Genomic DNA, 22,310 nt, shown 5'->3' with positions numbered 1-22,310 from the left:
ACAAAAAAAAAAAAAAAAAAATCCAGACACCAATAGGTGTTAGGGAGGACGCATGAAACTCTCACACGCTGCACAGTGCTGTGGCCATTTTGGAAACAACTTGGCCGAACTTGGTCGTTCCTCACAATGTTAACCGCAAAGTTATGACGTGACCCAGCAATTTCACTCCTGGGGATGTACTCCAGAGACATGAAAACATAGGTCCACATGAAAAACTTGGACGCGAATGTTCACAACAGCATTCTTCACAGTGGCCAAAATCAAGAAGCAATTCACGTTTCCAGCAGATGAGTGGATAAGCAAAATGTGGTCCATTCACGCAGTGCATATCATTCAGCCGTAACAAAGAATGAAGTCAGGATTTGTGCGACGACAGACGAATCTTTGACACAAGACTCTGCTAGCAAGCTAGTCACAAACCCTCTGCATACTACATCCTTCCGTCTATACAGTGTCCAGAACAGGCAAATCCGTACAGCTGTAAAGTAGGTTTGTGGTTCACCTGGGAACGGGCAGGGAGTGTGTGGAATGGGGAGCGATACCGACGGGTACAGAGTTTCTCTTGGATACAAATGTCCCAGAATTACGCAGTGGTAAGTAGTTGCACAACTCGATATATTAAAACCACTGAATTTAGGTGACATTTTTGTAGGTGAATCAGATCTTGAAAAACCTATTATTTAAAAACAAAAAGCACTGTCAGCCCTTGATTGTCCTTGCAGCTGCCATTGGCAACCTCTCTGCAGCTAAAGCCACTTCTGTTCCTTACTCAGGGATTTTCCAGAGCTCTGTCCTTTGCTACGGCCTACTTCGCACCCACGTTGGCTTTGCAGCTTCGCTGCGATCTCCCGACAACAGGGTGCTCCCTGGGTTGGCTGTTCAGCCAGGCCGCCCTCTGTCATCCCGCTTTGACCCTCCCAGGTATCCCAGCGGGCAGCAGGGATGCTCAGAGCCTCCCTGCCCCTGGGAACCGTGCTGCTGTTTCCCTGCGCGGGTCTCCTTGTTTTCTCCAGCACGGTGTCTCGGTGAGCTCCTGCTCCTCACTGAAAGAACGAAGGTATGAATGCGTGCTTGAAGAGGAACAGGCGTCTGTGTGGAGGGAAAGGACAGGGGGATAGAAAAACCTAGGAGAGGGGAGAGGGAGGATTCATAGACTCAAGTTATATTACTGTGCACCTGCTTTTTCCCGTTTCCTGACAAAAGTGTTTTCTCAGCCTCACAGCCTCAAGCATCCGAGAACATCTCCTCAAGTTCAGTCCCATTGTCTCAAGCCAAGACCTTTGGCTTTTCAAGAAAATACCCCCAAATGGAAACAAAGCTTTTGTAAAGGAGGAAGGGGAAAAAGGGATAAGGAAGTGAGGGGAATGGAAAACAAAGGAAAATTAAGACACACCATGTACAGGTACAATTTTCCCATGATGACTACGATCATTACGTGTGACAAATATGTATTCGGTTTGAAAACTAAATAAAAAAATTTTTTAAATACCCCCAAATTTGCTGTTCTGCCCTTTGGCTCAGAAAACTCAAGTTATAAGTCCAACCAGACCAAAAACTCACCACCTGTACACGGGGCAGGACTGAACACTCAAATTCCATGCCCAAAGTGACTGGTCCAGCACTATAATAGCAAAAGACTGGATACAACCTAAACATCCAACATTACATCATGCCCTAAAGAGAGAATAATATTCACCCATTAAAAGAATTTAATGACCTGGGAAGATGCTTGCATCATATGTTGAGTGGAAAAAAAAAAAAGGCAGGTTATAAACTGGAGGGTGGGTTGTAAACCGATCACTCGTCTGGAGACTGGACTGGGAATAAATGGCAGGAAAACATGCCGGGATGATGTTGGTGTTTTTCTCTGGGTGGTGGACAAAGGTGTCTTCCTCATATCTCTAACAATGCCTCCCCACTCTTTCCGTGGCTTTTCTCGGGAGTCACTGTTTACCTGCTTTGTTCAGTCACCCACATCCGCCTCCAGGCCTTGTCCCGAGCTGCCCTCCACCTGCCTTCAGCAGCCTCCTGCAGGTGCTGCCTGGCCACTCGGCAGTTCCTGACACTCGACCCCTCCCGGAAGCTGCGGCTCACAACCAGGAAGCAGGAAGCCTTGCTCATCCCCGGCCGCCCATGTGCTGGGCCCCCACATCCCGCCTCGCTTGTGGGTGCAAGAAAATACTCTGCCACTTTGCTGGCCTGGGCCTTAAAGGAGGTTTCTTGCTGTGGTCCTGTAGGATTCTGTATGTGGCGTCAGAATTGCAACTTCCAAGAGAAGTTTTTGAAGAAGTTGAAGTGCCCACTGGTCTCAGCCCTGCTGCACGATGAAGATGATGGTAATGACGTCTCAGTCTCCAAGTCCTGGCCACTTACAAACCACCCAAACCATCATCAGACAGCTTCAGAAGCAAGCGACAGTGTTTTTGCTTACCCTGGGGACCATCAGCTTTACCAAAAAAAAAAAAAAGAAAAGAAAAAAAAAAGGTCTAAGTCCTATGCCAAGAAGTTTGGCTCTGAGGAAATAAATAGGAGATAATACTGTAGATGCAGCTCATATGCGTTTGATTTGCTCAAGGATACATACAAGGTATTCCTGAGCTGGCATCATTTTGGAGATGCCTTTAGTGGAAAAAGTCAGTGGGTCAGCCAGCATGTGGGGGCCCAAGTGCACCAGATATTTCATTGTAGAGCACTTGGGATGTGTGTGGCCTCATCAAAGTAATAAACGAAGCCAGAGTGATTTTTCCTGCTGAACTTCCTGGTCACCTTTTACACCCACATGAAGCATAATGACAAGGCTCTGAGGACCCCAGGGATGGTCTTGCGGTCCCTACAAGACAGGAGCAAGCATCCTCCAGGCTGTGTAGGTATGAACCACAATGGAAGTGGAGACCCAGACAAATGCAATTCCAGACCTCAACCTTTGATGTCTGAAACAGAAAACAAGATCCAGTGTGCCCGCCCTCCTTGTCAGTCTGGTATGCCACCTGTCATCTTCAATGAGGTAAACAAACTGCAGGCACAGTCTTCCTCCCCACAGAACTGCGCCCTTTTTCATGATTAGGTCTGGGCACGGTTTGGCAATCAGAGCTGAGCCGAATGAGGGTGGGGAGGCCTTCCCACCTTCCACCCTCATTCACGTAGAGTAAGTAGGCAGGTGACCGCCATGTGTGTCAGTCAGGCTTTCTCCTTTCCTGCCACCAAAATACAGACTGCTATGCTTTCCTGAGGCCACTAGAGTTATATTTCCCTTCGCCCATCTGGTCATGAGGCTGGGGGTTCTGAGATTCCCACCGGCGATCCTGAGGAAGGTGCCTTCATCCGGCCACTTCCATGATGTGCACTTTTGTTGAATGGGACGCATAAACTGAGGGGGGGATGGAAATGCTGACGATCCTGGAAAGGGCTTGGGGCACCAGTGGGAGAAGAGAGAGTGGAGAAATCAGTGGCAGCAGAGAGGAGCCTCAATGAGGGATTTTGTGAGCTGTCACAGGTTCCTTGTGTTCTGTCTTCCCCATCTTTCAGGTCTTCAATGAAACTTTGGTCTCTTGCCGGCGTGCGGTAGAGTTGAATGTTTGCCTGGGGAACTTGCTCCTTCAAAAGATGTTTATTGAGTATTGAGTAGCTATGTTACACAAGAAAATGTTATCAGTGCCGAGGATTAAGCAGTGAATAAAACAACCCCAATACACAACTTGGACAAATACACCAGCTGGGTCAATCTCTAATGAACCTGGCTGTGCCAGGAAAGCCAATCCCAGAAGGTTGCTGTCATTCCACTGATGTAACATTTCTAAAATGACAATTGGCATTATGATGGCGAGAATGGGTTAGGGAGTTAGAGAAAGGTGGGTGTAATGATTAGAAAGCAACTCGAGGGACCCCAGGGCTGATGAACTGTGGTGGTGAATACTGGAACCTACCAATTTTATACATTCCAAAAATTTTCTGTGAGTTAAGAAAAAAAAAATTTTTTTTGTCTTGCATGCACAAAAGAGAACAAGTAAAACTGGGAAAATCTGAATTAGGCTAGTGGGTGGGTGGGGTCAATGTCAACATCCCGGCTGTGATATCGTACTCTATGGTTTTGCAAAATGTTAGCCCTAGGGAAGACTGGAAAGGTGCCTTGGGATCTCCCTAGAGTTCTTGGACCTGTACACGCGTGTGCAATGATCTTAAAGAGAATTTCAAGTAGAAAACAAACAACTCTCTGGCCTAGTGGATCCTACACTGCAGCGGAAGCCCAGTATGGCTTCATGGTGGTTGTGGGCAAAAGCCAAGGCCACCCTGGGCACGTCTGCACTCTGTGGTATCTTATTCACCACCGCTGGAGATTTATGCCATCCTGGAGACGCGTTACTGAATTTCCACTGTGACTGCGGGGATTTAGTGCGACCCCCACCCCCCACCGCACCGCCCGAGGACCGGGAAGGTGACACCCAGACGCCATGGGCACCCAGCAATCACGCGGAAGCCCAGTGGGTGGGTTTGTTGCCAGCTTCCTCCGTCCGTCCGTCCGTCCGTCCCCATAGCCACCTTGCTGGCAGCCCTCAGAACAGGTCTCCTGTTCTGCCCAGTGCCTGGTCTGTCCTGGTGGCACAAACAGTCTGGACAGTTTCCTCTCCCCTCAGGCACAGATGAGGCCCCACAGATGAGAGCAGGCGAGGACTCTCCCTGGGGCACCGGTCTGTCAGTCCAGTGATCTTGCTGGCGGGGAGACGTCAAGGTCTGCAACACTGTTTTACTGTCTTAGAAGAACTTCAGAGGATGAAGCCATGTAAAAATAAAATAAGGTCTGACCAGACTGTAAAGTTTTTATTCTTTCACTTTACGCCACGTCTTGCACGGAATGGCCACAAAGCAGCCACACAGCTTACTAACAGGGCACAGCAGAGGAAGCTGGAGCTCCGCACCCACGCCTGGGTCTGTCAGAAAGGAGGGCCAGAGAGGGGAGAGGGGAGAGGGAGGAGGAGCAACGATAAGTAGGTGTTCATCTTTTCTCCAGCATGCCTGTGCTGTTTCTACCAAGAATGACTATATGTGATTGAATACACTTTCTGTTTCACAATCAAGGTCTTTAAAATAAAGGAAAAAGGCTTTCTTAGAAGTGTGAGAGCTCAACAATACATATTTGACTTTTCAACAAGGTTTACGTGGCATTTTGTTTTGGTTTGTTTTTTTGAGATAGGTTCTCGCTGTATTGTCACGGCTGGAATTGAACTCACTATGTAGCCCAGGCTGGTCTCAAACTTGTAGCAGTCCTCCTGCCTCAGCCTCTCGAGTGATGAGGTTACAGGTTCAGGCCACCACGCTCAGCTCTATGGCTACAGTAGAATGGAGGAAGAGGTGTGGACGAGCTGTTTCCATGCTCCTACCCAGCACCCGCAGAGGACAGATGAGGAGGAAACTGGGGACCCGTCACCTGGGGACGGGTGACAAGCTTAGTCCCGAGCGTCCCGCTGGGGGAGCCCGAGCCCACCTGCCCCATCAGGCCTGTGGGGACCCTGGCAGCCCGAAGCCCGGGCCTGCTGTGTCTGGGAAGCGGCCTGGTCCACATCGGGGATAAACAACCCATGGAGGTCCAAGGGCATCTCCACGGCAACAGAGGCGCGAGCCAGCTCCGAGAAGCTCCTAGCGTCCAGAATCAGCAGGAAAGGCAGCTTTTGGGGGTCGGTAGAGACAATGGCCGATAAGATAACTCCTTGGGGGGAACAAGCAGAAACATTTCGCTTTTCTCTTTCGAAACACGGGATGGGATCCAGGACCTTTTGCGCATGGCAGGCAAGCGCCTCTACCAAGGGCACCCCAGCCCTGAAGAGAGATCCGTCTGGTAAAAGTGCGCCTGAGCCATCCTCCGCTGGGGGAGCCCTTTCTCAGCCTCTGCGGGTGGCTGAACACCTCCTGCACACACAGGGCGTGGCCTTGCACGCTGTCTCCCTCTCTGAGCGCCCCCCGGGGCCGCTGTGTGCAGGGGAGGCCAGCTCCCAGCCGAGTAGGGGAGCAGCTTCGGCAGGAGTCCCTGCCTCCGCACACCAGGTGACAGTGACCAGGAAGGCTAGGCCACGTGCGAAGCCACTCTGCAGCCGAGGGAGGCGCTTAGACACTTGGCTCCAGCCACTCTGGGGAATCTTAAAGCCAAGATTCCACATCCACAGGAAGGGACATGGGCTTCCTGCTGTAAAGAATTTAATCTTGCCCGAAGAGAGGCCCAGCTTTGTCCCTAGGGGGGGTCCTCTCTCAGCCCCTATGGAGTGTCCTTGTTTACCAGGGGACCCCAGGCTGTGGCGGGCCGTCTATCCTCACAGTGTGGTCTATGGTGGGGCCTAACCCTCAGGGGCTGAAGACCAAAGGCCGGCCACACAGGGCTCAGCCAGGTCCACACCGTGGAGCCCCAGGGACAAGCCTGGACACTGAGGCTGTCCTCGACATTAACGCTGACCAAGGCTCCCCCAGAAGAGGACAGCAGGTCTCCCCTGGACCCTGTAGCCTTTCACTACAGTGAACCCTCACCCTGCAGATAACGGCTTTCTGTGAGCTTTCTGTGGCCCCTGATAATCACACAACCTGCCAGGGCCCAGGGCCGTGAATTTGAGCAACAGTGGTTGTCAGATGAAACCAGACTTCAAAGGAGCCCCCCCCCCACCCGCACCACACATCCAGGTGGGGTCACACGTCCCCTCTGGGGTCTTACCATCGTCCTCGTCCCTGGCGCCTGGTGTGGGCACAAACAGGGGTTCTGCTGGCCAGCAGCTCTCCTCTCCCCAGGTTAGGGATGACTTAGTGAGAATGTCATACTTCAGTATCTGTGTGACCAAGGAGGCGGACAGGAAAACGCCTGTGTGAGAGAGAGCAGGAAGGCACAGAGGCCTGACAGAGGGGCAGTTCTGTCCTCAAATCTAGACTTTGGACACTTGTGAACTCTCTCCTCCCCTGTACACCTCCGGGCCTCTCTCTGGCGATCCTGCAGCCAATAGCACACGGTGAAGCCACAGAAAAATCTTGAATTTGTCTAGTATTTGGCATGCATTGCAACTTTATATGTTTAAAAAAAACTAATGTGTTAAATAATACAATTTTCTTTGTAGTTTTAAAGGTGGAAATCCAGTTGGGCATAGGGACCAAAGCCTTTAATCCTAGCACTCTGGGAGGCTGAGGCAGGAGGATCAGAAGTTTGAGCCCAGTCTGGGCAACTTAGGGGAACTGTGTCTCAAAATAAAAAAGGGCTGGGGACGTAGCTCACTGTGAAGGCCCTGGGTTCAATCCCTAGGACTTCAAAACAAACAAACAAACAAACAGAAAGTCCTGGGCCTCTCCTAAATTCCCACAGGCCTATCCCACTTAGGGAATAGGATTAGTGGGGAGTGACTCAGGGTGTGTCTGTGTGTTCATGAGTGTGGGAACCTTAATTTTTGGCTTTGTACATTTCTGCATTGTTTGCATTTTTTTTTTTTTAATGTGAAATTATGAGGCCAGGTATTTAGCTCAGTGGTTCCACTGCCTGCCTGGAAAGTGCAAGGTCCTGAGTTTGATCCCCAGCACCAAAGGGAAAAAAAATGCTAAATTATTAAAGAATGAAGTTCTTAAGGAAAAGTGATTTCTGCACAGCATTTTGTACAGCAGCTTACAAAACAAAAATCCTTCAAGTTCCAGCTACATCCTCTCGGCTCAAGAGGGTCAGCGAGTTCCTTAAAAGTGGGAACTGGGGTCCCATGCTGACCCCTGCATCCTCACTGCCTACCACACTGAAGTACATAGTAGGTGCTTAATAAATACAGAATAAGGAAGTGGACATCTACCCTCCACCTGTGACCTCTCCCCAAACTCCTGTCCCTAAGGTGCTGGTCCCTGTCTTGGATGGCCATCACTCCTGCAGCCACCTCCCAAGGCGATGTCCCTCCCTCGGTTCTTGTCCAGGTCACCCAGTCCCAAGGCCCGCAGCCTCAGCTCTGCAGACAGGTAAGATCACTGCAGCCACCCGGGGACCCCGAACCTTGGTTGGGATCGGACTCCACTGAACTCCAGCAGCAAAGACATAGCGATACGGCTTCCCGTTGTGAGTGTAATTGATCCGAGGGAGCTCCAAGCCTGGAGGGAAATGAGCCGGGTCCAGGACCTGTCGCTAAGGTTGGAAACATCTGCCTCACGCCAGGCTGGCCTCCCACAGGGACAGTTCCCAAACAAGATCCCGACCTGACTCAGACCCCAGACCCGGCCAGCGGTGGGCAAAGGCCAAGGGGAGCTCTGACAACGGCCCTGGCTCTGTTACAAGGTTCAGGAGCAAGGAAGCAGGGACCCGGGGTTTAAGTGCATAAGCATCTTTCATGACCCAAAAGAGGAATCCGAGAGCTGTTCAATTAAAATCAGAGGCTACTGCAATTTTTTAAAAGTCTGTAAAAGGTGAGAAGAGCAGCTTCGGAAAGCACAGCAAAGAGCGTCAATGGGGAATATAAATAAAGCTCGTTTTTCCTGTTTTAAGAATATGTAAAACTCATGTTTACAAAGGATGAAATCACAAGCTCAGGGCATCCAAGGGAGTCCCCAGAAGTGCCCTCAACACTGAGGAACAAGCGCAGGGCGCGTGGCTGCCGAGACCCTCCGTGGGAGGGGCCAGGGGTGCATTTTTCTTTTTCTGTTGTTTTTGTGGTACTGAGGGTTGAATCGAGGCCTTTGCACTGAGCTACATCCCCAGCCTGACTTTTATTTATTTTGAAACAGGGTTTCACTAAATCGCTGAATTACCTAGGCCGTAGTGAAATGTGTAGTCCTGCCTCAGCCTCCTAGAGGGCTGCGATTAGGGGGCTGCACCCTGCACCAGGTCTGGAGGGTTGTTGTTCTTTTTTGCCCATGGGGGTCTCACTACGTTGTCAAGCTGGCCTTGAACTACTGGCATCCAGAGGCCCAAATGCAATGGAGAAATATGTTGGTCTTTAGCTGTACAGAGATCAAATGCAGGGTCTCGTGCGTGCAGGGTCAGGGTTCGACCCACGTGTGGACTTAAACCCAGAGCCCTGCTCTGCTGGCTGCCGTGCCGGCTTGTTCCATTTCAGGTGGGGATGCTTGTGGCCTCGAGTGGATGGCAGCCAAGGATGTTGCTGAGGGTGCCACGGTGGCCACCAAGAACTCTGGCCCCAGATGCCAGCCCAGGTTGAGAAGTCCCAAGTGCGTGCCGTGCGTGTGGCTCGACCTCTCTCGGGCCAGTGTGTCCCTCCAGAAAATGGGTCTAAAACACTGGGCCGGGTAGAGACAGAACTAGGAACACTTTGTGCCTGCTCATAAGGCCCAGCCCTTTGCACACCGCATCTGGTCCAAGGAGCAGAGGCGCTGGAAGCTATCTGAAAGCGAAAGGTCCCCAGATGCTCTTCTGCGGGAGTCCCCACAGCCTCGCCTGTGCAGTGCAGGGAGATATTCTGGAAAGACGCCTCTGGAGTCAGTATTAAAACCTCCTTGCCTAGATGCAGGGAGAGAGATGGAGGGTACCTTCAAACAGCAATTCGGGCTGGCAGTACACTTGGCCGTCCCCTTCCTTCAGGGCAGTTGCTGTTGTAGATGACACTTTGATCAGGTTTGAGCCCACTTCTGCATTCTGGAAAGAATCAGTGGAGGAAAAGAAAAAAAAAAAAAAGGAACATGTCACTGCAAGCAGATCTTTGCTTCACTTTGTCTATGTTAAAAAAAAAATGCTTTGAGAGCACACCGTCTATTGAGCTGTTCAGCATACATCACCTGGCCCGGCCTCACATTAAGTAGGAGAAGCAGATATTGTATTGCTGTTCTTGTTTTTTTTTTTAATGAAGACTAGCAATTGAAAGTGACTCCCCAAGGTCGCCTGGCTGTTGGGTGGCAGAACCTGGACTCCTGAACCCGGGGCTTTTCTCTTGCTCTGGGCTCCTGCATCATTCCCAGGAAAAATGAAGGCACTTAGAAGGCAGGTTCTCACTTTTAAAACTACTGGCTGATTCACCTGTAAAAGGCTGCATCAGTCATTAAAAGGGTGTTTTACAAAGAGTTTACAGTGACACATGTGCTTGCCAACCACATCAAGTAAAAGCATCAGAATACATGATATGTGCAGCCTGAGCTGAACCACATACACAAAATCATATCGAAAAGCCAGGGGGAGATACACCGCCTCTTAACAACAGCACAGGACCAGAAGGACTTGTGTGTCCTTTTCTGCACCTCCAGTATTTTCTCTTGCGAAAAATGTGTCACTGCTGAAATGCAAACATGTGATGAACATTACTGGAGAGAAAAACAGCTTTCAAGGGCAACCCTTGGTCTCAATTCGACTGTGTTCTGCACGGTACCTGACTGTCTTCGTTATGATGCAGGAGAAGGATTTAGCAGGAGCCAGTGTTTATTGAGCAACTACTAGTCTGTGTTTCCCCACATATGAACTGTGGGACTCGAGCAAGTTAGCCTTGCCGTCGTTGAGGTCTTTCATGTGTACAGTGAGGATAATAATAGTATATGCACCTTGGAGTTATTGTGAAGGTTAAATGAGATCATCCTCACAGATGGTTTATAAGAGTCTCTTGCCGACCACAGGAAGTGCTGGATAAAGGGAGCTGCTTTGGTTGATGATGACATCTTTGTTCTTATACATTTGTCGTCTCCCTTTATCCTCAGGGGATACCTTCAGTGGATTCCCGAGCTGCAGATCATACTGAGCCTCATGTAGATGCACTTGATATGGCCATAGTCCACCTGACAAGTGGACTGGCTCCCGGATGACTAACGGACAGGTAGTGTATACAGCCTGGATATACACTAGACACATCCCGGTAAGGACAAAGCAGGACAGCTTGAAATTTCATCCTGCTACTCAGAACGGTATGCAATGTGAAACTTACACATTGTCCATGTTGGTGTTTTTCGTTTAGTATTTTTGATCACAGTTGATTATAGGTAACTGAACTGTGGAAAACAAGACTGTAAGTGAGGGGGGTGCTCCTGTATGTTTATTCTTATTATCATCATCATGGTAATTCCTATTATTATACTGCTGCCACTCCTGGTGAGGGCACCAGAGGACACCAGGCAATAAGACCATGGATCTTTGTTATCGCTGACTTCGCATTTAAATCCCTCTCTGTATATCAAATTTTCCAAAATGGCTGCTATGATTAAAAGCGACCTATTTTAATGGTAGCAAATTTTTTGGCCAAGAAGGAGGGAAAGTTTACTGCTTCCTGGTGGTTGAACTGTAAGGGTTCTCAGACATTTGTATAGTTTAATCTTTCAATTTATAGCAGAGGAAACAGGCCCAGAGAAGAAAAGCAACTAGTCCAAAGTCACCAGAGAGAAACAGAGCCTCTGTCCTGGACTTTGTGCTGGGATTCTTCTGTCCCTAAGAGCACTGTGGGGAGAGGGCAAAGCAGTGCAAAGGCCCTGAGGCCGACCCATACCCATGCCGTGGGTCTCCCCTCAAACATTGCCATCTCTTCAACTCAATCTGAATCTGCAGTATTTCTGGGGCATTTGTCCCAAGCTGTAATCATCTCCTTTACAGAGTTTTTCCTTCTGTCGTGCTCGTCTTCTCCATGAAGGCAGAGACTGGATTTTGTTCACTGCGCAGCACATGGTCAGTGCCCAGGAAGTGACTGCTGCGCAGTGAGTGAATGTATAACTCAGGGGGCCTCCTTTGACCGCCAAGGGGCAAGCGTCACGCTTGATGGGCCGGACCCACTGTGAGAATGAAGTGAGAAGGGAGGGTGAACCATGGAGGAGCCGGGCGCCCCGCACGCCTGCAGCGTCTGATAGCAGAAACCCAATGCAGTGTCCGCCCGCCACGTGGCTTGTGGCTGGCAGGCCAGGCACGTGACAGAGACAGGCCGCTGGGCGGGTCTAAGCCCTGACTCTCAGGGAGTCGCTCTCCGAACTCCAGCCCGAAACTGGTCCGACTGGTCGAGGGACAAACTGAATTTTTCCACACACACAGCAGTAACTGCTTTCAGCTCAGAGTTGGGAAGAAATCGCTTCCCAATCGCATTTCAACAAACAGAATCCCACAGGCTTGCTCTGAGGCCCCGCCTCTGCAGGATCTCCGGGGAGCCCCACCTCAGGCCCATCCCCCACATCCCGGCGGCAGGGTGACATCTGACTGCACAACGTCCTGGGTAACCTGGAGCCCCACCTGGGAGAAACTTGGACCTATCTGAGGGTTAGGATTAGGACTAAGTTAAATTACAGTCGTGAAAAAGCCCTGGATCGGGGCCGGCCACACTGTAGTTAGGAAGGAACTTGGAAACAGCACGCTTCGGAATCCCGAGTTCCTTTCTCTCTCATCTGCAGGTATGGGGTAGAAATAACTCGGAAGGTCATGACGTGAATTAGCAAAGCACTTAACAACTCCTAAAAGGTGCAGGACCCGGGCAGGAGGACACACGGAGGCACTGCCCTTCTCCCCGCTCCCTGGACACATCGGCCTTCCTAATGCTGTGGCACCGCCGGCCACCCGGGACTGTTACAGTTCACCGTTTTCGTGCTCCTGGATGCTGAGCCCGGGGCCTTCACACTCAGCTGCATCCCCAGCCCTTTCCATTTTTAAGCTTTGAGTCAGGGTCTCACTAAGTTGCCCAGGGCACAGTCTGCTCTTTGGGAACAGAGGCAGGCTTCGGGGTGTGGAGGGGTGGGCACGACCCGGGGCCCTGCGAGGCTCCCCGGAGGACACACACCGGCCTTTCACGAGGGCCACACGCAGTGCACTGCACAGACAGCGGCTCCTCTTGCTCTGTCGGGCCTTGGCTTCTGCCTTTGCAGACGACAGATCCCCAATCTCCTGAGCCCGGGTGGAAGCCGCGGCTTCTAGGTCCGCGGCGCCCCCTCCCCTGCCCTTGGCAGTTGGCGGGGCTGACAACACAGAACCCGCCTGAGGAGCCGCGCTGTCCCGACCGCTCCTGAGCGTCCCCGTGCTCCTCCTCCCCGCCGGGCCTTGCCCTACACTCCGCTGCCCTACATACCGGGGCTGGGGTGCCGTAGGCCTGTGCCCCACCCTCCTCGGCCCCGAGCTGGCCCCAGCCGGGCTGGCCAGGGCGTCCTGGCCTCTGTGTCGATCCTGTTGTGAGTCTGACTGGGAGAGCACTGTTCAGCTGGGCCACGCGCGGAGGGCCGAGGAAGACCCTGTGCTCTCAGAGATCCTGCGTCACAGTTCACCCGTCACCCACTCACTCATTCCCGGTAGCTAAGAGCTTCACGAGCACCCTCTGAGCTCCTGCTGACCTGCTCCCCGTCCTCTTGGGGTCTGTGTGCTAGCAGGAAGGGACTGAGCACATTTGCTCCTGTGGGATTTGTATCCAAGTGTCCACGCTACAGAGCGCCCCCAAGGGGAGCAAGGACTCTGGACCTCATGGGGAAAGAACATGGGAGGCCCTGGCCACACAGACTCGCCTGGGGGCCAAGCCTCCCTTTGTTGTTGTTTTTCTGAAATAGGATCTTGCTGTGTAGTTCAGGCTGGCCTCAAGCTTGAGGCAATCCTCCTGCCTCAGCCTCCCAAGTGCTGGGATGCCAGGCGTGCACCGCCACACCCAACTCCCCTTAGTGGTTCTGCGGCCCCTGGATGGGCAGGGGCTGGTGGTCTGGCCACGCCTGCAGGTGATTCCAATGTGCGGCAGGAGGGAGGATGCGACAGGTCAGCGTGGCAGGCAGTGGGGACAGCTATGCATAAAGGTCCCAGACCAGAAGGACCTCTGGGAAAGGACTGCACCTTCCAAGGTCACCTTGGACTGCACTGAGCCAGGCAGGCAGGCGGCCTGTATGCATTGCCCTCCTGCTTGACTTTCACACTTCCCTATGCAGGCCGCCAAGGGACTTGAAAGTAAAGAAGACATTTTAAAGGGACAATAAATAGCAATTAAACAGCGTGGCCGGAGCAACCCATCCCAGGGCTTGCTCTTCTCTGCTAATTTCAAAGCAGCAGATGGCTGTGTACAGCGGCTTTTAACAATATTCATGCTCACCTTCTAAGCCTGGTGCCGGGAAGGCCAACCACTTCCCAGGCGTGATAAAAGGTTATAAAATCTGCGGTGCGCGGACAGCAGGAGGGAGGGCTCTCCTCTCCGCCTACCCTCCCTGGGATGAGGTCGGCCTGGGATCCGCCCATGTTTAGTGACCACCTTTGTCCTTCCCAGCCCGAGAGGCAGCGGCTGGCGCTGCTCTGCAGGGTTTCCCATTGGCTCTCCCCAGTCACGTGGCTGGGTCGGGCACAGAGTCTCAGCGAGGTGCCACAGTGTAATCAATGCCAAACACTTTGGAAAGCTTTCTGTCTTCTGTAAATGGGAGTGGAAGCCAGGGCCTCGCCCATGCGGGGTGAGCATTCTACCACTGAGCTGCCTGCTGGCCCCTAAAACGCTCTTCCTGAGAGGCCAGGCCTTGGCGAGCCAGACTTGGGTGACTCTGGTTGTCTCGCCTGTACGTTGGTTTTCTCTTTGCAGCGAGCATTGCTCACTTTGCTGTGTTTCCTGTCACACGAGTCAAGTGTGAGTTGGTTAAAACACTCCAGAATCGAGGCAATAGGAGGCACGGTAAAAACCACGGCGGAGATACGTGCTGGGGGTGGTGCGCTGCAGAGACAGGAGAGGGCCACGCTCTGGAACGGACAAACCTGGGTTCAAATCCTGGCTCCCTGCTCACCAGTCAGGAAACCTGCTCAGCTCCTGCCCTGCCCAGCTGGACGGTGGGGGTGGGAAATCTCCCTGGGGAGCGAGCTCAGTCCTAGGCTGCAGAGCCTGGAAGGGCTCACGCGGAGAAGGAATTCCTGCCCTGGTGGATGCTTGTATGTTTGGAGGTGGCTGGGCTGCGTGACCCCAAGCGCCTTCCTGCACCTCTCGGAGCCTCGGTCTTGCACCCGGGAATGAGGCTAACATGGGGACGGCTCCCCTACAGGGTGTTCTGACCAAGTGATGTCGGGGAGATCAAATGCTCTGGCGAAGCACCTGGCACTCAGTGTGCAGTTAGTAAATGTGAACCATCACAATGTAATTGAATTGAATTTGCTTTCATTTAAGTTCATTAAGCCATGAAGTCAGTGCGTTCCGGAGCCAGAAGCCTCTCTCTTGCCTCTTTGTGCCCAGAGCCATGACGGCGTCACCTAATTAAGGGCGACAGCCGGCCCAGTGCTCAGGGTTAGCAGAGGAGCAGAACTGCTCCACATCCGGGAACCGGGCGAGCAGATAGTGCCGAGTCCCTGCCAGAGACTATTCGGCACACGTTTTAAATGATGCCGTCAGAGAATATTTAAGGCCCCGGGGAGATGCTTCTATACACAAGCAGGTGAAAAAAGCAGTATGCAAAACTTAGAAAAACTGCTGAGCGCAAGACTCCGGCCACAGAGGCTGCTGGGCAGGGTTCCGCTGACACCGCAGAGCCACAACTGGCGGTGGCCTGGGGCGGGTGTGTGTGTGTGTGTGTGTGTGTGTGTGTGGCCTCCTGGGAGGAGCGCTAAAGGGCCTGGGGCTTCTTCTTGGGGTGACGGGAATGTCTGAAATGTATCATGGTAGTGGACACACAACTCAGGGACTATCAAAAGCCACTGAATCAAAGACTGATAGGAGAACCGTGTGGTGTGTAAACTGTGCCTCGGTAAAGCTGCTAAAATTGTACATGATTAAAATTCAGACAGACAGAGAGGGCAATGCAAACATCTCCACAATGATTCTCGTGGGGTTATGGAGGTAATTTTCCTTTTATTTACCTATAGCTAAATCTAAAAAAATTTTTGAGACAGGATCTCGCTATGTAGTTCTCGCTATGTAGCCCTGGCTGGCTCAGACCTGCAGTGATCCTCCTGCCTCAGCCTCCCGAGTGCTGGTGCTGGGATTACATGTATCACCATGGCCGCTCAGCTCACCTACACTTTCTAAAGTTTCTGCACGAAAACAGACTATGTTTGGAAAAACATGGAAAGATTTTTTTTTTTTAATCTTTCTTTAAGACCAGTTCCTTTTGGATTTCAGCGTCAACCAAGTAAGCATTGAAACTGCTTCCTGCCCTGGCTCGGGTCCCGCTGGGAAGAGCCGGCCACTCTGAGGCCCTTACCTCGTCCACGTGGAGCGGCACCGCAAACCTCCGCAGGGTGGGCACCGACGTGAGCCTGCAGTTCTCCTCGAAGTCCTGGTTCAGGTTGGCCAGGTAGAAGAGGTCGTAGAGGCTGCTGTCTGCGTAGGCGATGACATCGAACACAACGCAGCCGCCCTCCTCGTAGGCATTGACGTGATGAAACACCACCATGGCGTCCGTGTACAACCTGGTGTGCACCGGCTTTCGGGTCCTCTGGTCGATGATGTGGATGTGAGTCTGAAAGAGGAGACGCCCTGGGCGGTCACACTCCCTCTGTCTCGTGCCGTGGTATCTGGGGACACTAGCTTGTGACCATGTCCCCTCAAAAGGGCAGGACAGGCAAAGGGCTTGGTTTCTTATGATCTTATAGCCTGGTGTGGTGGCGCACGCCTATAATCCCAGGACTCTGGAGGCTGAGGCAGGAGGATCACTGTAAGTCTGAGGCCAGCCTGAACTACATAGTGAGACCCTGTCTCAAAAAAACCAAAGCACATAAGCAAAACAAAAAAAGATGCATGGACAGAAGTTTTGCTGCCAGGACCTTGAGGGGCCCATGAGGGGATCCTTTCTGATGTCCCACTGACTGTGACGTAGGTGGGTGGGCAGTGACATGCAAACTTCCGGTAATGGCCAAGGTGGGGAGGGCCCACCAAGGGCCAGTCTCCACTGGAGACCAGAGCCCCTAAACCCCTGCCCTCTGGTCCCCATTCCCATCCCCACTGTATGGTCGAGCTGGCCTCTGCTCTTGTCACATAACCCCACTTGTCCTAGCAGGTGGCCCTGGGGTGACCCCAGTGCTGGCCAGGCAGCATGTGAGCTCCGGAGGTCTCCAGGGGTGTCCCTCTGGGAGTACCAGCCGGTGTCACTCTGGGTGGTAGTGAGTCATATCTGCACCCCGGTGCCCAATCCGAAGGGGTGGTCAGCTCACACCCAGCCACCTCCTCCAGGGAGCGGGGAGCCTCACTCCTCCGGTCCAGTGGCTCCTGCATCCCTGGAACCCAGCAGCGTGTTGGGCACCCATGCCTCGACGGCACCGGCTCAGCTGGGCCGGGAGGAGGGGGTGATTTTCTTCCCCGTAACCCCTGTCCCTGGCCCAGCCATGGGGGCTCAGAGCAAAGTCCTCTTCCAGACGCGTCCTAGAGCCTCCCCAGGGCTGTCACCCTGCCACTTCCGCTGTCACTGGTCTCCATCGGGGTTTCTCTGGGGGTCAGGGACTCTCCAGGGGCACAGATGAGAGGCCTGAGGCTCCCAAACTCCCGCCAGAGGGAGGCCGAGTTCATCCTGGAGATGACGTAGGTCAGGGGCAGCTGGCACAGCTGCCCCTGTCCTGCCCCGCCCGCCCACATATTCATGGAGGGCCTGCCGCGGTCGGGTGATGGACGGTAATGCCAAGCCCTGCTTTCCCTGAGCGTATGCACTTGTGGGGGCCAAGCCCACAAGAAGTACCTGCAGTGTGTTAGGGTGCTGGACGTGCCTGAGAAAGGAGGTGCAATATGGGTGGGGTCCTGTTTTAGAGAGCACTTCAGAAAATGCAAAGGCCCTGAGGCAGGACATGTCGGCTGGTTCAATCCAGGTGGATGTGAACAAGGCCTGCAGATCTTGCTTCGAGGAAGACGGGAAGGCTCTGAGCAGGGAGGGTCCTCATCCGATGCTCCCACTCTCTGGGAAGGCACAGGAAAGGCCTTAATGAGGCTGGCCAGTGTGCCAGTGCTCAGGAAGGGCTTGGACAGATGCCCTGCGGGGCAGGGAACAGGTGACTTTATATGTGGCTCTCTGCACTTGGGTATTATTTGAATAGGTACCACTGAGAATTACTTGCTGTTTTCCAAAGGTAAGGGAACGGCAACACGTAAACAGTGAATACGTCTATGTTATGGTCAAAACGTACAGCAAATATTTACATTTTTAAATTTGTCACAGTAAGACAATCTGCCATTAATCCCCTCAGAGCCCTTCACTTTGCTCCTCCCTGTGTGTACACTGATCCACGACCGTGTCACTTTCTGAAGCAGTTCTGGACGTTCTCTTTTGTGAGTGTCTTTACAAGGTGTGACCAAGAATACGGTGAATGCTGTCCCCGAGTGCCGCCCAATGGAAAGCCGGCCTCATGAAAACACGCCGGGCCGTCCCGGGCCACCTTAGACTCTGGATCTGGGGCTGCCTCTTCCCCACAGTCAAAATGACCATGGAAGGTCAGTGTTTTGGATGGATTCAGACGTCGGGGCAGCTGTGACAGCACAAGTGGAAACACTGACAAAAGAGGATTCACAGAACTGCTTCGGAGAGAGACAAGGAAGACGGGATGAGTGTGTTTGAATTGAGGGAGGATTTTGAAGAGGTTAAGGGCAATGTGGTTTTCTTTTATTTGTAATAAAAAGTTTTTAAATTTAAAGCATCCACAATAATCTTCAATTGCACTTTGATCCCCGTACACATAATATATCCACCCACCCACACATACACACTCACATACATATGCACACTTGGCACCCTTGGGTGGACCTGAACCAAAATAGCTGTTTCTACCGAACCATCCCGTGCAGCTCTACCCCGAGTTTCAGTCACCCCCAGCTCCCAGTGACGCCCACATGACACTGTGGTAGCAGAGACGCTGCTGGGCCTGTGGACGCTGGGGAACTTAGCTGCCCGAGGTCACACCCTGTTCCCAGTGAAGTCTGTAGCCAATGACTTGTTGAAGCAGAGGCCTAAAGGCCTGGGCTCCTTGTCTTAACCTGGGAGCTCTCTAAAGGACGCTAAAGCTTTAGAACTCTCTGGAAGGTCGGCGGCTACCTCCAGAGAGACTTGGTACTTCACACTCTCTCCTCCCATGCAGCTTCCTTCCCGAAGCAGACCTCCCTGTCTCGCTGCTCCTGTGGCAGGGCTGGTATCCCAGGCAGCCTTACCTTGTCCTCCCTGTGGAAAGCCATGCAGGACGCCCAGCTCACTCCCCGCATGTACGCGGTCGCCATCTTGAGAATGTCCAACCGGAACGGCTGCTCCAGAAACACCACGTAGTTCTCGGTGACCCCGAAACTGTGGTAGTAGCTGGGGGAGAGGAGCGAGCGGGAGGGGATGGAGCAGAACACCTCTGTGTGCTTCAGGGGACTCTTCCCCTTCCTCTTGGCCTCTGGAGGAAAGAGAGACTCAGAATCACGCAGGGACTGGAGGCGCCAAGGCCACTGTCATCACCTACCGGCCCACCGTGTGGCTAAGAACCTTTGGGTAGGAGCTGGTGGTAGGCAGACAAGGCCCAGAGCTTCCTGCCTGGGTTACCCATGCTTAGCCAAGTTCTCCGGTGTGAACTCCGGTAGGAAGCAGGCCAGGGGTCTCAGAGCAGCCTGGGGTGGAATGAGGCCTCCACCCGCTTCTGTCGATAAAGTCCTACCCGGAACTAGGCCTCCCCTCACTCATGCAGCCTCCATGGCTGCCTTTGCTCTGGTCTGCAGTGGCCCAGGTGAGGTCTGGCGATAGCCATGTGGTCCTCAAAGCCATTCACCATCTAGCCCTTTTATAGAAAATGTGCACCAGCCCCTGCTCCAGATGAGCGCTTCTCAAACGTCATAGTGCAGGCGTGGTGGTGACAAAATGTGGAGTTGAGCTGGGTGTGCTGGGGCGGAGCCCGGGAGGCTGCGTTTCCATGCAGCTGCACAGGGCTGGGTGGGTTTCCCCTGGTATTTTTCTGGGAACCACCATTCAGCATGCAGTTCCCAGGTTTATCTACAAATGTGTCCCGGCACTGGCTGTTCCAAAATATCCAGGAGGGACTGACTGCCTACTGGGACAAGGGGCTTTCACATATGTGGTGCAATTGAAAAAGAAAGTGAACGTTACATTTAAAAAAAGAAATTTGTTGCAATAAGACACATTACCATTAAACTCCCTCAAAATACCCCTCACGCACACACTCCAAACACTCATATCCCATCACACCTCCGATGTTCTGCAGCGGCTCTGAAGTTCTCTTTCATGCGTGTCTTTAGCAGCACTGTCGTGGCTGCCTTGATGTCGGAATGTTTTCAAAGCGTTTAGCTTTCATGGTCGTTTTGACTTTTGGGGAAGGTGCCAGAGGTCAGTCAGATGGTGCCGGGTCCAGTGAATAAAGTGCATGAGGTCGCCCTTTGTGTTTTCACGAGCTCTTGGCCCTTGGCAGCGGCAGTTGCTGTGACTCTGCTCACACTCTGTAGCGCACGCATGCAGGAGGACTTGCAGAGCATGGCAGTGTGACGATGGGATGTGTCCCAGCCAACAGAAGGGGCAAAGTGCCTTTTATTTTTAAAACTTTTAAATTTAAACTTTCACCATGTATTCTGAGCCCTTGTCTCTCGTGGCCACCGAGCCAGGCTGCAGGACGCCCCTTTTACAGATGGAAACCGAGACGTGGTGGAAGTTCTCCCACCGTGGTCAAGGTCCAGGGTCAAGCCCAGAAAACTCACCTTGGGCTCCTGGTCTGCTATCGAGAGACACAACTCTGAGCGTGCAGGCAGAGAAGAGGATGAAACGCCACAGTAGCGGGGTGTAAAGGCCTGGCCCCCCGCCCTAACAGCCGTCTAAGCACCCCAGCTGGTGCCTGGCACCAGGGACGATCCCTACACGGGTGGCTTTCCCATTTCTCTGCAAGGATGAGTCACGCCTGGCCAAAGGCCTCTCCGCCCAGGCCTGGGGCCGGTTCTTAATGAGCTCCCTGCAGAGGTCCCCACCTGTGTGCCACCTGTGCACAGTGCAGGCAGCTGGCGGGTGGGAGGGATGCTGTGTCGTGGGCTAGTTCTCTCTTCACAAGCAGAGCACAGTGCCAAGGGAGATGAACAGCACCCTGGCCTGGGGGGCACGAGATGGGGAATACGGCCCAGGAGCCCCAGCTCTGAGCAGGACCCAGAGGGTGGCTGCTTGGGTGACGCTGGCGCACCCGGACGCCGTGTGGCCGCAGGCACTCCACCTGACCCCCGAGCCTCAGCCTCAGTCTGCTGCAACTTGAGGGAGGCAAACCCAGGTGCCTAGAGGACCCCCAGTCTGGCAATCTAGGCTTCCGGGCTCGGCCGCCTAATCAATGGGAGTTTCATTTTAACAAGAGTGCTCACGTTCCTTCTGACCCAGGGGACTGCAGCCCCAGCTCAGCCTGGCAGTCTGCTCAGAAGCTTCTACAGGATTGTGGGGTGGAGGGACCAGCAGGCTCACAGATGGAAACTGGTTTCCCTAAACCAGAAGGTCAAGTCAAGCACCTCCGCGTCCTGGGCAGCTGCCTTCCTAGGCCAGGTCTCCTGGGTGTGGTTCCCAGGAGGGTCCTGAACAAACGTGGGCTGGAAGCCTCGCCCTCATCCCCCTCAGAAACATGCAATCTCTCAGCCTGGGCTTTGCTCCAGGATCCAGCCCTAGGTGGAGAAGTTTCAGAAGGCCAGGAAAACGGGGTGGGGATCTGGAGCAGAGCCCAGCAGGGCCGAACCCCCTCCGTAACCCCAGGAGCCTGGCTGTGGGGCTCGGGTAAAGTGGGTGGCAGTGGGCTGGCAATGCAAAGGTTTGCAGAAGACTTGAAAAATGGGTGGAAAGTGGGTAAATGAATGAAGTAGTGAGCTGGAGCCCAGAAAAAAGGTTAGAGATGGATAAGTGAATGAATAGCTATAGGGATGGGTGGTGGATGGATGGATGGACGGACGGACGGACGGATGGATGGATGAGTAGGTGTATGGGTGGGTATATGGGTGGATGGGTGGGAGATAATGAATTACTGACATGCAGCCTAAAGAAAAGGTGGTTAAAATGAAGAAGAGATTGTCTTCATTCAAATAGAATCGCAGAAGCTTCTCTTTTCTCCTAGAGAAAAAAACTGAGTTTACGGCCACCTGAATGGACGCGCAGTGGGGAAAAGCATCATGCTAAAGGCCGTGTCATCGGCCAAAACCAGAGCCGCTCCGCAGGAGCCACCCTGGCTGCCTGCCTCCTTGGACTCTGGAGGATGACGTACCTGGCACTGCGGCAGGGATCTTAAATATCACGTATTTTGTCCTCCCCTTGTCCACAATGGAGGTGCCCATGTTGAGAACATTTCCAGCCCCATCATAATGGGGATGTGCTGTTGCCAGATTTATGGCCACATATTTCCGGTAATCCACCTGCAAAATACAGCAGCCACCTGGTTTTACAAAGGGGACAGACAAAGTCCCACGAAGACCTGGCTGACTCTAGGTCGAGAGATGATGGCTACTTCTCCACATCTCCTGGTGGGAAAGTGAGAGTTTGCATTTAAAGAGCGCGTTCCCTTT

At 52.9% G+C, this 22,310-nt stretch overlaps 1 protein-coding gene across 6 annotated transcripts in view; it reads right to left on the bottom strand.

Moving 5' to 3' along the window:
* Nucleotides 1-3,800: 3,800 nt before the first annotated feature.
* The window catches only part of Bco1 (beta-carotene oxygenase 1), a 36,097-nt gene continuing 17,587 nt past the window's right edge, over nucleotides 3,801-22,310 (bottom strand). For 3 of the 6 annotated variants that reach the window (XM_033757790.1, XM_033757789.1, XM_010609438.3), the window contains 8 exons: nucleotides 22,013-22,160; nucleotides 18,960-19,183; nucleotides 16,036-16,293; nucleotides 9,478-9,583; nucleotides 7,991-8,085; nucleotides 6,692-6,803; nucleotides 5,480-5,701; nucleotides 3,802-5,324 (listed from right to left, as the gene is read on the bottom strand). In XM_033757790.1, the coding sequence (XP_033613681.1) occupies nucleotides 5,299-5,324; nucleotides 5,480-5,701; nucleotides 6,692-6,803; nucleotides 7,991-8,085; nucleotides 9,478-9,583; nucleotides 16,036-16,293; nucleotides 18,960-19,183; nucleotides 22,013-22,160 (1,191 nt within the window). In that variant the 3' untranslated portion in view covers nucleotides 3,802-5,298. Of the gene's footprint in view, nucleotides 5,325-5,479; nucleotides 5,702-6,691; nucleotides 6,804-7,990; nucleotides 8,086-9,477; nucleotides 9,584-16,035; nucleotides 16,294-18,959; nucleotides 19,184-22,012; nucleotides 22,161-22,310 lie in introns of those variants that run through there. The other 3 variants (XM_010609434.3, XM_019205288.2, XM_019205287.1) reach the window with 3 other exon arrangements.

This window comes from Fukomys damarensis, unplaced genomic scaffold (assembly GCF_012274545.1).
Source record: "Fukomys damarensis isolate Sample0158 unplaced genomic scaffold, DMR_v1.0_HiC HiC_scaffold_32, whole genome shotgun sequence".
Taxonomy (NCBI): Eukaryota; Metazoa; Chordata; class Mammalia; order Rodentia; family Bathyergidae; genus Fukomys; species Fukomys damarensis.
This window is presented reverse-complemented; position numbering and strand designations above follow the sequence as displayed.